Consider the following 14,002-nt stretch of genomic DNA (forward strand, 5'->3'; position numbering starts at 1 on the left):
TATTCTTTTAAGCATTATCATGTGGACAATTTTTTTTAATTTTTTTATTTTAAGAGTTTGTTTTACATTCAACATTATGTGTGCATTTAGTTTCACTCCCCATTTACCATCCCCAACCCTAAGCCAGTCTCTTCCCCATGCTGCCCAGTAAACCCCCACCCACATCCCTCATAGTTATGCACTCCTATGTGTCCTGCATTTCCTCTAAGCAAATGTTGCCCCTTGGTGCCCGGTGGTCAATTGCTCCAAAGGATGTATTTTCATAGAGTATGTGGGTGTGTCACCCTGGGTCGAGTGGTCTGCCTATACATCTTGTTTACTATTTGGCTGAGAGCCAGCCCCAGGGAGTGAGTTTTATTCCAGGCCAAGAATGTATCCCAGGACCATAGTATTATGGGTCTCACCAGACTCCATCCAACCTGTAATTCTGGTCATTATTTTGGATTTTGTTCCACATTTTTCCTCCCACTCTATCCAGGATCTCCAGATTTGATCCTTTCCTGAGTGGTTGGCATTGGTAGCCAGGCACCATCTAGTTCTTCAAGTCTCAAGCACCATCATGTCCTGGGGCTGATTGCTTCCAAATGCCCTTGTTTTTTTTATGCCCTCTTCTTTGCTTCTGATGATAGGAGACCATTAGCTGCATCTTAGATGGCCACTTGAAAGCTTGTAAGACCCCAGACACTACTCACCAATGTAGGATGAGGAACAAGACTTTTATGTATTTTGTTGTGCCAGTTGAGTCTGGTGTCCCCCAATATTATGGTCCTGAGTCGATAGATCCATTGGATCTCTCTCCCACAGTGTCTGCTGTCTGTGAGAGATTACTCTATGTCTGTCTTCTGTTGTTTCTGTGAGGATTGCAGGTATTTTGTATTACTGGTATCTGTGCAAGATTAGCCTCTGCTGAATCTATCCTTGGTCTAGAGTATACTCCTGTTCACTGACCCCCATCTGATCTTCTCAGATGTTTATGCATTTTTCTGTAGCCTGGTGTTTGGTGTTAATGGTAATGCAGTATTGTGGATATACTGGCTGGTATTAGCATCTGTAGTCTCTATCTTATATGCAAAATTCTTTCATGCCTTCTTCAACATCATTTCTATCACCAAGGCCATATTTTCCAACTACCAATGTGTCTTCTAAGGAGCTCTGGAATGAGAAAGTTGGAAACAAATGATTCTTCTTTGTTTCCAACTTTTTCATTCCAATCACCAGTGATTATCAATACATTTTGGTTGCCTGTTTGGTCAATTTCACACTACAGAAGTTGGTAACATTTTTCAATTTCTTCATCTTTGGCTTTGGTTGTTGGTAGGTAAAAGTGATGAATAGTCATATTAGGTATATGAGTATTACTATTACTGACAGAACTGTACTTCAGGATTGATCTTGAAATGTTCTTGTTGATAAATACAATGTCATTCCTATTTGATTTGTTATTCCAAGCATAGTAGACCATATGATTGTTCAATTCAAAATGGCCAATACCAGTTCATTTCAGTTCACTAATGCCTAGGACAATGGGCTCAAGTATAGTAAGGATCATGGAGCTGGTGCAGTATTGGGTGGTGTTTCATTCTGCTGTGCATGGGGTCTCTATGAGTCGGCAGTGACTCGATGGCACTTAACAACAACAAGGATATTGTTTTGGTTACTTCATGCCACTCTAACAGAAATACCACAAGTGGAATGGCTTTAATAAATAGGAGTTTATTCTCTTACAGTTTTGGAGGCTAGAGGTCTGAGTTCAAAGTGCCAGGCACTAGGGACTGGGTAAAGCCCCTCAACCTTGGGCCTCAGCTCTGCCTCTTGCTCCCAGGCCACTGAAGCTGGAGGCTTTTTCACTCAGGCAGCTGCTGGCTGCTGAGGCTGACAAACCCAAGGTCAACAAGTAAAAAGGCACAGTCCCAGTATTACCAAACCACGTGGAAGGCCATTGATTCAAGTCCATTAAGAGTCCCAAGATCGGCAGACAACACGGCAAGCTGCTGAATAATGACTTGGGTACATGCAGGATTCAAGCATGTCAAAAGCTATAGACCTTTCTCAATGCTTCTCCTTCTATATTGGAAGCAGACCACATCCCTAAGGCAGCTATTCAGCTGCTCCAGTAGATTCCACCACAGAGTTAATTATCAATCTCACCATAGGGAATAACTACATCCAGCTGCCCAGCCACTCAAAACGAGGCCCAGCCAAGTTGATACATAATCTTAACTACTGCAGATATCAATCTTTATGTGTTCCATTTCAAATTTGGTAACTTACAATTTTTCTAGATTTATACTTCGTACATTCCATGTTCTGATTATTAATGGATGTTTGCAGCTGTTCTTCTCATTTTGAGTTGCCACATCAGCAACTGAAGGTCCTGAAAGCTTTACTCCATCCACATCATTAAGTTTAACCCTCCTCTGAGGAGGCTGCTCTTCCCCAGTCATTTTTGAGTGCCTTCCAACCTGAGGGGCTCATCTTCCAGCACTGTATCAGATAGTGTTTTCTTGCTACTCATAAAGTTTTCAGTGACCAATTTTTTCAGAAGTGATCCTAGCCACATCCTTCTTCTTAAGCTGTCTTAGTCTGGACGCTCTGCTGAAACCTGTTCACCATGAAATAACAGTGGCACAGCTTCCAGCATCATAGCAACACACGAGCCACCACAGTATGACAAGATGACAGATGAGTAATATGTCTCAAAACCAAACCAACCGCTGCTGAGTTGATTCTGACTCATAGCAACCCTATAGCACAGAGTAGAACTGCCTTGTATGGTTTCCAAGGCTGTAAATATTTACAGCAGCAGACTGCCTCATCTCTCTCTGACAGAGCTGTTGGAGGGTTTGAACTGCCAACCTTCTGGTTAGAAGCCAAATACCTTAGCTATTGCACCACCAGAGCTCCTTGATATGTCTCATAGGTCCCTTTTAACTTATAGTTCCCTTTTCCATTCTTTCTTCTTTTTTTCTTTTTTAAATTTTTTATTGTGATTTGGGTGAAACTTTACAGAGAAAATCGGTTTACCATTCAACAATTCATTACAATCCTCACAATGTAACAGCACTCCTCCCACTTTCTCCCTGTGTTTGCTGTTTTCCGTTGTCTTTCTTTCCTATCCCTTCCTGCCTTCTTAGCTTTATCCCTCAGCCAATGCTGCCCTTTTAATCTAATATTGTTGGTTGTTCTAATGAGTACATCCCTTCCTGGTATTATTTATTGTTCACTGTAAAAAACAAAAAGAAACAAACCTACTTCCATCAAGTCAATTCTGACTCACCGACCTATACTGTTCACCTTAGAGGCCTATCATTTGGCTTAAAGTTGAGCCACGAAGGTGAGTTCAGTTCCAGGCTTGAAGGGTGTCTAAGGGCCACACTCTTGGGATTCAACCAGTCTCTATTAGACCAGTAAGCCTGGCTTTTTTATGATTTTGAGTTTTGTTCTACATTTTTCTCCCACTCTATCCAGGGCATCCTATTGTGATATCTTTTACAGAGGTCAGCAGCAGTAGCCAGGCACCATCTAGTTTTTGTGGTCTCAGGGTCATGGAGGCTGGGGTTCATTTGGTCCATTTGTCTTTGGACCAATTGTTTCTTTAGTCTTCTTTGCTTCAGATGGGGAAAGACCAATAGTTGCACCTTACAAGCATTTAAGGCCACAGTCACTACTCACCTAGGTAGAATGTAGAACACTGCTTTGTGTATTATGTTATGCCAATTGACCTTAGTGTCCCCCAAGACTATGGTCCTGACCCCTATGCCCAGTGACTCATTTCCTGAAGGTGTTTGGTTATGACTAAGAACTTTTCATAACTTTGCCCTCATTTGTTCTACTATATTCATGGATATATTTACAGCACATATAAATACATACGTAGAAATATACTCTGTCAAACCTATATATACTTGTGGGTGAAGTCCCATTCACTTTCCTACCCCTGTTCAGCTTGGGTGTCTTATCTATGTATCCATTCACAGATTACTGTTTTACTGTTATTGCAGGATTGTGTATGTAACAGTATTTACCTTTGTTGCCTTTAACTCTTACGCTCCTCTCAGCGTCTTCCTCTGCCTTGATCATTTTGGGCTGACCATCCCTTTATTGTGTATTGCTGTCTTTCTCTATACTCAAGTTAATAGGTTTCTACTTCTAGTTAGTAATTCATCCTTTTCCCCCCTCCTACCTCTGGTAACCTTCAAAGAATGATTCTTTCTGGTGTAAACCTTTTCTTGACTTTTTACAGTACTGGTTTCATACAATATTTGTCCTTTTGTGATTGAAGGAAGGTTGGGCAATCCTACTTCCGTAGTGATACTGCCTCGGAAACCCAAGGAGGGGTCGCTATGAGTCAGGGCTGACTCGACGGCACATAACAACAACAATATCACTCAGCACAATGTCCTCTAGATCGTTCCTGTTATGAGGTGTACTGCAGATTCATAGTTATTGTTGAAGATTGCATTGTGTGGTTATGGATCATAACAAATTATGGATAACATTGCAAAGAATGGGAATTCCAGCACACTTAATTGTGATTATGAGGAACCTGTACATAAACCAAGAGGCAGTCATTTGAACAGAACAAGAAGATACTGCATGGTTTAAAATCAGGAAAGATGTGCATCAGAGTTGTATCCTTTCACCATACACATTCAATCTATTTGCTGAGCAAATAATCTGAGAAGCTGGACTGTATGAAAAAGAACATGGCATCAGGATTGAAGAAAAACTCATTAATAACCTGTGACAGGCAGATAACAGAACCTTTCTTGCTGAAAGTGAAGAACACTTGAAGCACTCACCGATAAAGATCAAAGACTAAAGCCTTCAGTACGGATTACATCTCAATATATATAAAACAAAAATCCTCACAACAGGACCAATAAGCAACAGCACAATAAATGGAGAAAAGACTGAAGTTACCAAGGATTTCATTTCACTTGGATCCACAACTTCCATGGAAGCAGCAGTCAAGAAATCAAAACACATATTGCATTAGGCAAATCTGCTGCAAAAGATATTAAAGAGCAAAGATGCCACATTGAAAGACTAAGGTGTCCCTGATCCAGCCACTGGTATTTTCAATCGCCTCATATACATATTAAAGCTGTTCAGTGATAAGGCAGACTGAAGAAGAATTGATGCATTTGAATTGTAGTGTTGGCGAAGAATTCTGAATGGACTATGGGCTGCTTGAAAAATGAATTAATCTGTCTTGGAGGAAGTACAGCCAGAATATTCCATAGAAGTGAGAAGGGCCAGACTTCACCTCTTGTACTTTGGTCATGTTGTCAGAAAAGGGTTTCATGTTTGAGTAAAGAAGAGGGTCAGAGAAAAAGGAGAAGACCCTCAATGAGACAGACTGACACAGTGGTTGTGATGATGGGCTAAAGCATGTCGACGATTGTGAGGATGGTGCAGGACCTGGCAATGTTTCATTCTGTTGTGCACAGGGTCACTATGAGTCAGGACCAATTCAATGGCAGCAAACATGAGACAAATCAACAGACTGTAATCTATGAAACTTATTTCCATCTTAATTCAAATAAATTATTTAAAATTTTGTTAATAAGTTGCTTAAAATCTGAACTTAACTATATTTTACAATATCATGGAATCATTATTAACAATTAATTATTCTTGGATAATCAGTAAAATATTTAAATTAATCATCAATAAATCATCAATGAAATAATTATTAATAAAATAAATATTCCTTGTGGGGTATTTATTATTAAAATATGAATTAGTAAGTCATAATAAATATCTCAATTGGAAATTGAAGCCTGGCATTTGCTTTAATATGACCTGAGAGATGGAGATTGTGGATAAGATGAAACAAGACTGACCTTGAGTTGAAAGTGGTTGAAGCTGGGTGCTGGGTATATAGGGTCTGTTACTTTGTATATTTTTGTATATGCCTTGATATTTCAATTGTTTTTAACTTTCCATAATAAAAATATAGTGCAGTGTGTGTATATTTGTACAAAGTACTTCTTCTAGGTTCTAGGGAGATGTATTTTATAACAGGACCATGTATGACCCACCACAGTTAGCATGCTGCTATGTACATGACAGAGGTAGAATAAATAGTTGTTAGTTGATTGAAAAGTAGAAGGAAGGGAGGAGGGCATGGAGATTGTGAGGAGGAGAGGGAAGAGAGAGGGAAAGGTGGAGAGAGGGAGAGAGAAAGGAGACAGGACTCTATCCCAATGAAGAGAAGATGAAAGGTCATGCTTACCGGCACTTTCATTTTAAATTCATCTCGATAATATTTAATGCCGATGTCTGTGAGGGTCCTCTGGATAAAGCGAGATGGACGAAGGATGAAGATGAGCTGCAAGTTTCCCGGAAATGATACCTGGAAGGATCATAAAAAGGGCCAGGAGAGAGAGAAAATGTCACATCTATTGCCAAGATCTACTTTGGTCTCTTCTTGCCCAAGATTACAGATGACAGATTTAAAGTGGGTGACATTGATGGCAAAAATTAGAATAGATGTCACAGGATAACAGAGCTGGAAGAGACTTTAGAGGTCAGATTATCTAAACTTACCCTTAAAAATCAAATCAAACAAGCAAATAAGAAATATTGGGTTTTTTTTCTGATTTTAAAAATAATTCATACTCTTTACAGAAAAATTGGAAAATTGATAAAAGCATGTATTTGAAAAAGAAAACTACTTGTGATCTCATCATCATATTTAAAAGTGCAATTTATTTACTTCTAGGCTATTTCATAGTTAGACAATGCTATAGAAATATTTTATAACTTGCCCTTTCACTTAATATTGCAGCATGAGCTTTTATTCATGTTAGTAAAATTCTTTGGAAATAGTATTCTTCACGGATGCACAATTTCTTTAACCAATTCCTTATTAGTGTTAATATATGCTTTTTCATATTTTTAGTACAGCTAGTCCCTGACTTATGACATATTTGAGTTGCGACAAACTGCATTTATGACCATCCATTATTTTTTGGGGTGTTTTGGTACTCTTATCGTCAGTAATATGCACTACATACAATGTTGCAGTACATAATCTGCTGATGTTATCATTCTCAGATGTTCATTCTCATATGTTCAATTTTATGACTTTTTGTTTAAATCACTGCAGTATAAATTTAGTTTTCTAAACTAAATCAAGGGCTTCAGTTGCTTGGAAACATGGACCCAAATGCTGACTGCTTTGCTAAATACATAGGCAGATTTGGGAAGTAGTGAGATGTTACCATGCAATATATGAACAAATAAATAAAAGGACTTTACAGACAACTCTCACTAATTTTCTAACTAGAAACACCATCTCCATTCTCAGATATAATCCAGATGATCCAGAACCTTCCACAAGTGGAAGTACTACCGTAATTCACAAAATGCCAATGTCCTCCAACTCTTCTTCATCATTGGAGTAAATTTTTATACTTGTGTATTTATATGTTGTTGTTGTTATGTGCTGTTGAGTCGGACCAGACTCATAGCAGCCCCTCCTTGGGTTTCTAGTGGTATCACTACAGAAGTAGATTGTCCCATCTTCCTTCCAAGGAGTGGCTGGTAGGTTTGAACTGCCAGCCTTCTGATTAGCAGTCAAGTGCCTTAGGCACTATGCTACCAGAGCTATGTGTATTGAAATATATCTGCAAGTTTATATGCAATGTTTCCAACCCTCAAAGATAAGGATAAGATTTATCATGAAACTGATAATAAAAGGCAGTAATAATGAAAACTTGTTTAAAAATTAGGCATTTGACTTATGTCAAAACTGACTTATGACTGAGTTGTCAGAATGGAACCCCATCATAAATCAGGGACTACCTGTATTATAAATAACACTGAAATTAATATATTTATCTACATATTGGAACATTTTCTTGAGATAGGGTCTTAGAATTACTAGTCATACTTAGTATTTAAAGGGTGCTTGATGCATATTATTGCCAACTGGCTTTCAGGAAAAATTGCTCTCATTTTGAGGTCCTGAGAAATGAGATAACCTAGATCCATATAACTACTTAGTGGCAAAGAAGGAAACCCAAGTGTCCCCCACTTGCCTTTCCATTCTTCCAGTGGTTTCTCAAAAGCCACCTTCTGAGGTTCTTGTTAAAGTAATAATCTAGCCCTCACCCAAGAAGATTCTTATTCTTTAGGAGTGAGATGAAGTCTGAATATTTTTATTTTCAATAAGCTGCCACCACCTGAAGGATGGAGAATTCTGACAGATAGCCAAATTTGAGGATCCCTGTACTACAGCATTTAAAAAAAAAAAAAAATGTTTATTGTGATTTGGGTAAAAGTTTACAGAGAAAATTCATTTTCCATACAGAAGTTCATACAAATTTTGTCTCATGACATTGACCACTATTCCCCTAAATGTAACAGCTCTCTTCCTACTTCCTCTTCATAGTTACCTCTTCTCTGTGTCCTTCCCTCTCATACACTTCTGCCTCCTGAGCTGTCTCCCTGTACATACACTGCCCTTCTGTTCTCCCATGATTGATCGCTCCAGGTAGTGTATCTACCTGATGCAAATGTTCAGCCCTGTCTATTATTTGGCTGGAAGCCTTGGGAGTGAGTTCAGTTCCAGACCTGACGGGCAGCTAGGGGCCATAGTCTCAGGGATCTCACCGGGCTCTATCAGACAAGCAAGACTGGTCTTTTTTCTTTCTTCTTCTTCTTCTTTTTTTTTTTTAAATAATTTTGAGTTTCATTCCACATTGTTCTCCCACTCTATGCAGGATCTACTCATGGATCCCCCTGCGAGTGGTTGACAGTGGTAGCCTGGAACGATCTAGTTCTTCTGATTGCATGGTCATATAGGCTAAGGATCACATGGTATACCAGTTCCTTGGACTAATTGTTTCCATGCATCTTTGGTTTTCTTCATTCTTCTTTGCTCTGGACAAGGAGAGACCCATTGTTACATCTACATGGCCACTTGCAAGCTTTTAAGATCCCAGTTGCTACTCAACAAAGTAGGATGTAGAATAATGTTTTTGTGTAGTGTGTTACACCAATTGAGCTTCATGTCCCCACAGGTCCAAGTATTCACTCCTTCTGGGTAGCTGGCTGTGGCCAAGAAGTCACCACAACTTTGTCTCTTGTCAGGTCTACTACATATCTAGACATTCTTACAGCACATGCAAATACACCTGTACTACAGCATCTTTTACCCACAAAGTACTCAATATAATTCTGGGATGAATTAAACTCAGGAGTTAGATAATTCTGATATTATCCATGAACCCTGAGAAATGAGAATTCTGTAGAGGCCAGAACTCTGGAATAGTCATGGGCACTGACAAGTGTTTAAAGCTTCAGCAGATCAACTATGGTTGCAGTTAGCCCAAAGATAAATCTTTTAACCACAAGTAAGCCAAAGGAATAAAACAATCCATGCCCAAAGGGAAAGGAGTTCACCCTTCTTCCATCTTTGAAACACAAGCTTTTGCATGTTGTTGTCATAACAAGATAAATGAGCTGAGACATTATTTATGTACCAGGATGAGGCTCTAAAGTCATCTGAGAAAAACTATGTGTGCACGTCTATGTGTCTGACTGCCTCTGTAAGTGAGTATGAGTGGGACTTCAAATGTCCCTCTCCTGCCTTAACTCCTGCACACACATTACCATCCGATCCCATTCCATCCTCTTCAACCACTGCCAACGGCCCCAGCAGGTATGACTGTCCTGAGGCAGCTCTGCCTGTCCATGAGGCTGAATTCACAGGTCTGAGCCCCAGATGGAGGAATGATGCATCTATCTGTTAGAAGGCAGCTATCAGAGATCAAAATCAGTGGAATACAATGGAAAGGAAAAACCATCCAAGTTTTCACTTTTTAATGCTAAAAGCAAGCACACCTTTAATCAATCTACTTACATCTAATTAGGTCTGCTTTTATTACCGTCTTACTAAACTGTGAGAAAATAATTTGAATACTGAAGACTGTCTAAAACTGGATTACCCTCAAAGCAAACTCTAGGGTACAAGTAGTTTATTTGGGGGGGGGGTGATTGTAGGAAGCAGAGTGAGGGAGTAGAGGGGTGAGACAGCAATGGTTGGAGAGCTAATATATCAGTACAGGGATTACTGTTGCAGGAAGAGAGGCTGAGACCCTCTGAGCTACTGAGGAATTTACCTCAGAACGGTCCCCTTGCAGAACACGCAAGCTGGGGTATTTATCCACCAATTCCCAGAACTCAAAGGGGCATTGACATTCCAGCATCTCCTGCCTGCCCCTCTTCAGTGACTCTTTATAGTAAAGTAGAGAGATTCAGGAAGACTTCAATATGCTCAGGAATTGTCTGCAGGTGGTCTTCAAGTGACAGAGGGGATATGAGTGGGAAACACAGTATCTGCTATAAAGACCTTCCAAAACGTCACAAAAAATAATTGCCTTTTCCCTGTGCATTCATTTCCCCATGAATCTGATATAAAATAGTTGAATAGACAATTTAAACGACTTTTGTAATAACAGCACAAAAATAAATAGTTACAGCTATTCGTGTCAAGGATGCCTTTATGGAGCTCCACTTGTCCCTTCGTCTGTCAATAACAATGACGAATCCAATGCTGGCAGCCTCCATGCTGTAAAAAAGAAGTGGTTACTGTCAGAGATTAAGGGAGACACATGGGTTCTGGGTGACTCTCGCAGCAGAACCCATTCTACAGCCTGCACAGCACTCTAGGTTCACTGTGTAAACACCCTGATCAACAAAAGGGAATGATAGGGTCTGAGTCCCCTGACAAAGGAACCAACTCCCTCTCTCAGTGTGAGCTTGAAGAAGCACATGTGCTCATGAATGAAGGAAGATAAACATGTCACATGTCCCCAGTGTAGGCAAAGGACCTCAAAGTTGAGCTTTAAACGACTTTTGTAATAATAGCACAAAAATAAATAGTTACAGCTATTCATGTCAAGGATGCTTTTATGCTATCTTTTTTTTTTAATTGTGATTTGAGTGAAAGTTTACAGAGAAAATTCACTTTCCATTCAGCAGCTCACATACACTTTGTCTCATGACACTGACTGCAATTTCCCACAATGCAACAGCTCCCCTCCCACTTCCTCCCCATAGTTACCTCTTCTCTGTGTCCTTCCCTCCCTGCCCCCTGAGCTGTCTCCCTGCGCATACACAGCCCCATGATTGATCTCTCCAAGGATTGTATCTGCCTAATGTAAATGTTCAATTCATATGCCTGTCTGTTGTTTGGCTGGAAGCCACAGGTGTGGGTTCAATTCCAGACCTGAAGGGCAGCTCAAGGCCATAATCTCAGCGGTTCCCAGGCCCTATCAGACCAGCAAACCTAGTCCCTTTTTTTTCCCAAATGATTTTAAGGTTTGTTCCACATTGTTCTCCCTCTTTATCCAGGATCTCCTATATAGATCCCCTTCCGAGTGGCTGACAGTGGTAGCCAGGCACCATTTCATTTTTCTGATCTCATAATTGTATAGGGTGAGGATCTCATGGTGTACCAGTTACTTGGATTAATTGTTTCCATGAATCTTTGGTTTTCTTCATTCTTCTTTGCTCTGGACAAGAAGAGACCCATCGTTGCATCTAGACGGCTGCTTACAAGCCTCTATGATTCCAGTCACTACTCGCCAAAGTAGGATGTGGAACAAAGTTCCTGTGTAGTATGCTATGCCAACTGAGCTTGATGTCCCTGAAGACTATGGTCTGGAGCGCTGCTATCTTTGCACTCCTAAGACTGAAACCAAACCACTATCAATGCCCATGGAATCAATGCCCATGGTATCAGCAGTCAAGAAATCAAGGGACGTATGGCATTGGGCAAATTTGCTGCAAAAGTCTTCTTTAAAGTGTTAAAAAGCAAAGATATCACTTTGAGGAATAAGGTGTGCCTGACTCAAGCCATAGTATTTTCAGTTGCGTCATAAGCATATGAGAGCTGGAATCAAGAAGGCCAAAGAAAAATTGATGCATTTGAATTATGGTATTGGAGAAGAATATTAAATATATAATGAACAGCCAGAAAAACGAACAAATTTGTCTTGAAGTACAGCCAGAATGCTCCTTAGAAGGGAGGATGGTGAGACTTTGCACAGGTCAGGAAAGACCAGTGTCTAGAGAAGGACACCATATTTGGAAAAGCAGAAGGTCAGAGAAAAAAGGAAGAAAGGCCCTCAATGAGATGGATTGATACAGTGGTTGCAACAACAGGCTCATGCATAGCAACGATTGTGAAGATGGTGCAGACCCAGGCAGTATTTCATTCTGTTGTACACTATGAGTACACAGGAGTCAGTCCTAGACGAGTTCAGAAATAACACATGTCAATGGGAAAAACAGCCCTCTTCCAGTGCCTGGCCTTAAACAGGTCAATGGACCACATGCTTGAGAACATACCATCTTCATTAAGGCTATAAGAAAGCTGTTTGTTTCCCTCTTAAGTTCCCCCAAAATTTTCCCAAAACCTTTTGAAACTGAAGTCCCAAAAGTGGGAGCATTTTCTTCTCACTCCTTGGGAGGAAGTGTGGTATAGAGGAAAGTTTTGGGAGTCTGGCTCAAATCCTACTGTTTCATCTAGCACTGAGACATTGGGAAAATCACATCCTCTCTAAAACTCACTTTCCTTATTTGTAAAACTCCTCGGAAGGAAGGTTGGGCAATCTACTTCCGTATTGGAAACCCAAGGAGGGGTTGCTATGAGTCCGGTCTGACTCCACAGCACATAACAACAACTACTATTTACTATTGTAAATACTTATGACTTAATTACCATTGTAAAGTCATAAAAAGCACAAATTCTGGAGCCAAACTGCCTAGGTTTGAATTCTGAATTCTACTACTTACATACTTTGTATTTGTATTTAGAGTAGAAAGTTACTTAACCTCTATAGTTTCTCAGATGCCTCATTTGTAAAGTAGGAATAATAGTATCTATCTCATAAAGCTGATGTGAGGATTAAATTAGTATGTGTATGCATAGATGCATAAAATATTCAGAATAATGTTTGGCACATGGTTAAACTATAGAAGTACTAAATATTATCTTTTTTTTTTTTTTTTAATGTGCTTCTCATGGAGTTTAAAGAGATCAAGTATGTGAAAAATAGCTGCCATAGTAAACCTTCAATATTGTTAGCTGCTGTCGAGTCAGCCCTGACTCATGGCTACCCCATGCACAGTGGAATTGGTCATCGTGATCCATAGGGATGTATTTTATTTTTTAATTGTGATTTGGGTGGAAGTTTACAGAGCAAGTTGGTTTTCCATTCAATGATCCATACACATTTTGTTTTGTGACGTTCTTTGCAATCCCCACAATGTAACAACACTCCTTCCACTTCTTCCCTGTGTTTACCATTTCCTTTTGTCCTTCTTTCCTATCCATTCCTGCCTTCTGAGATTTATCCCTGGGCAAATGCTCCCCTTCCAATATCGTATGGTTCATTGCTCAAAGGAGTGCATACCTCCCTGGTATTATTCTTTACCTTACAGGTCTGTCTATCCTTTGGCTGAAAGTTGAGCCACAGGGGTGAGTTCAGTGCCAGGCTTGAAAGATCTCTAAGGGCCTTAATCCTGGGGTTTCCACTAGTCTGTATCAGACCAGTATGCCTGGTCTCTTTTTTTACAATTTTTTATTGTGATTTGGATGAAAATTTATAGAGCAAATTCATTTCCTATGCAACAGTTCATACACATTGTGTTTCATACATTGACTGCAATCCCCACAATGCAACAGCTGTCCTCCCGCTTCCTCCCTAGGGCTACCTTTTCCCTATGTCCTTCTTTCCCAAGCATTCCTGCCCTCTGAGCTATCTTCCTGTGCAAATACTGCCCTTCTGATCTCCCATGGTTGATTGTTCTAGGGAGTGTACCTACATGGTATAAATGTTTACCCTATATGCCTGTCTATTGTTTTGCTGGAAGCCACAGGAATGAGTTCAATTTCAGGCCCAAATGGTGACGAGTGGCCATAGTCTCAGGGTTTCACCAGTCTCTAACAGACCGGTAAGCCTGGTCTTCTTTATGATTT

The 14,002-nt window shown here is 40.0% G+C and overlaps 1 protein-coding gene across 1 annotated transcript in view; it reads right to left on the reverse strand.

The window, feature by feature from the left end:
- The window catches only part of MCF2L2 (MCF.2 cell line derived transforming sequence-like 2), a 334,093-nt gene that overhangs the window by 257,216 nt on the left and 62,875 nt on the right, over positions 1-14,002 (reverse strand). Inside the window, exons 4-5 of the mRNA XM_007936022.1 lie at positions 10,495-10,585; positions 6,242-6,361 (exon numbers count right to left, since the gene is read on the reverse strand). Of these exons, the coding sequence (XP_007934213.1) occupies positions 6,242-6,361; positions 10,495-10,585 (211 nt within the window). The remainder of the gene's footprint in view (positions 1-6,241; positions 6,362-10,494; positions 10,586-14,002) is intronic.

This window comes from Orycteropus afer, unplaced genomic scaffold, assembly GCF_000298275.1.
Source record: "Orycteropus afer afer isolate SDZICR_OR568_19922 unplaced genomic scaffold, OryAfe1.0 scaffold00032, whole genome shotgun sequence".
Taxonomy (NCBI): domain Eukaryota; kingdom Metazoa; phylum Chordata; class Mammalia; order Tubulidentata; family Orycteropodidae; genus Orycteropus; species Orycteropus afer.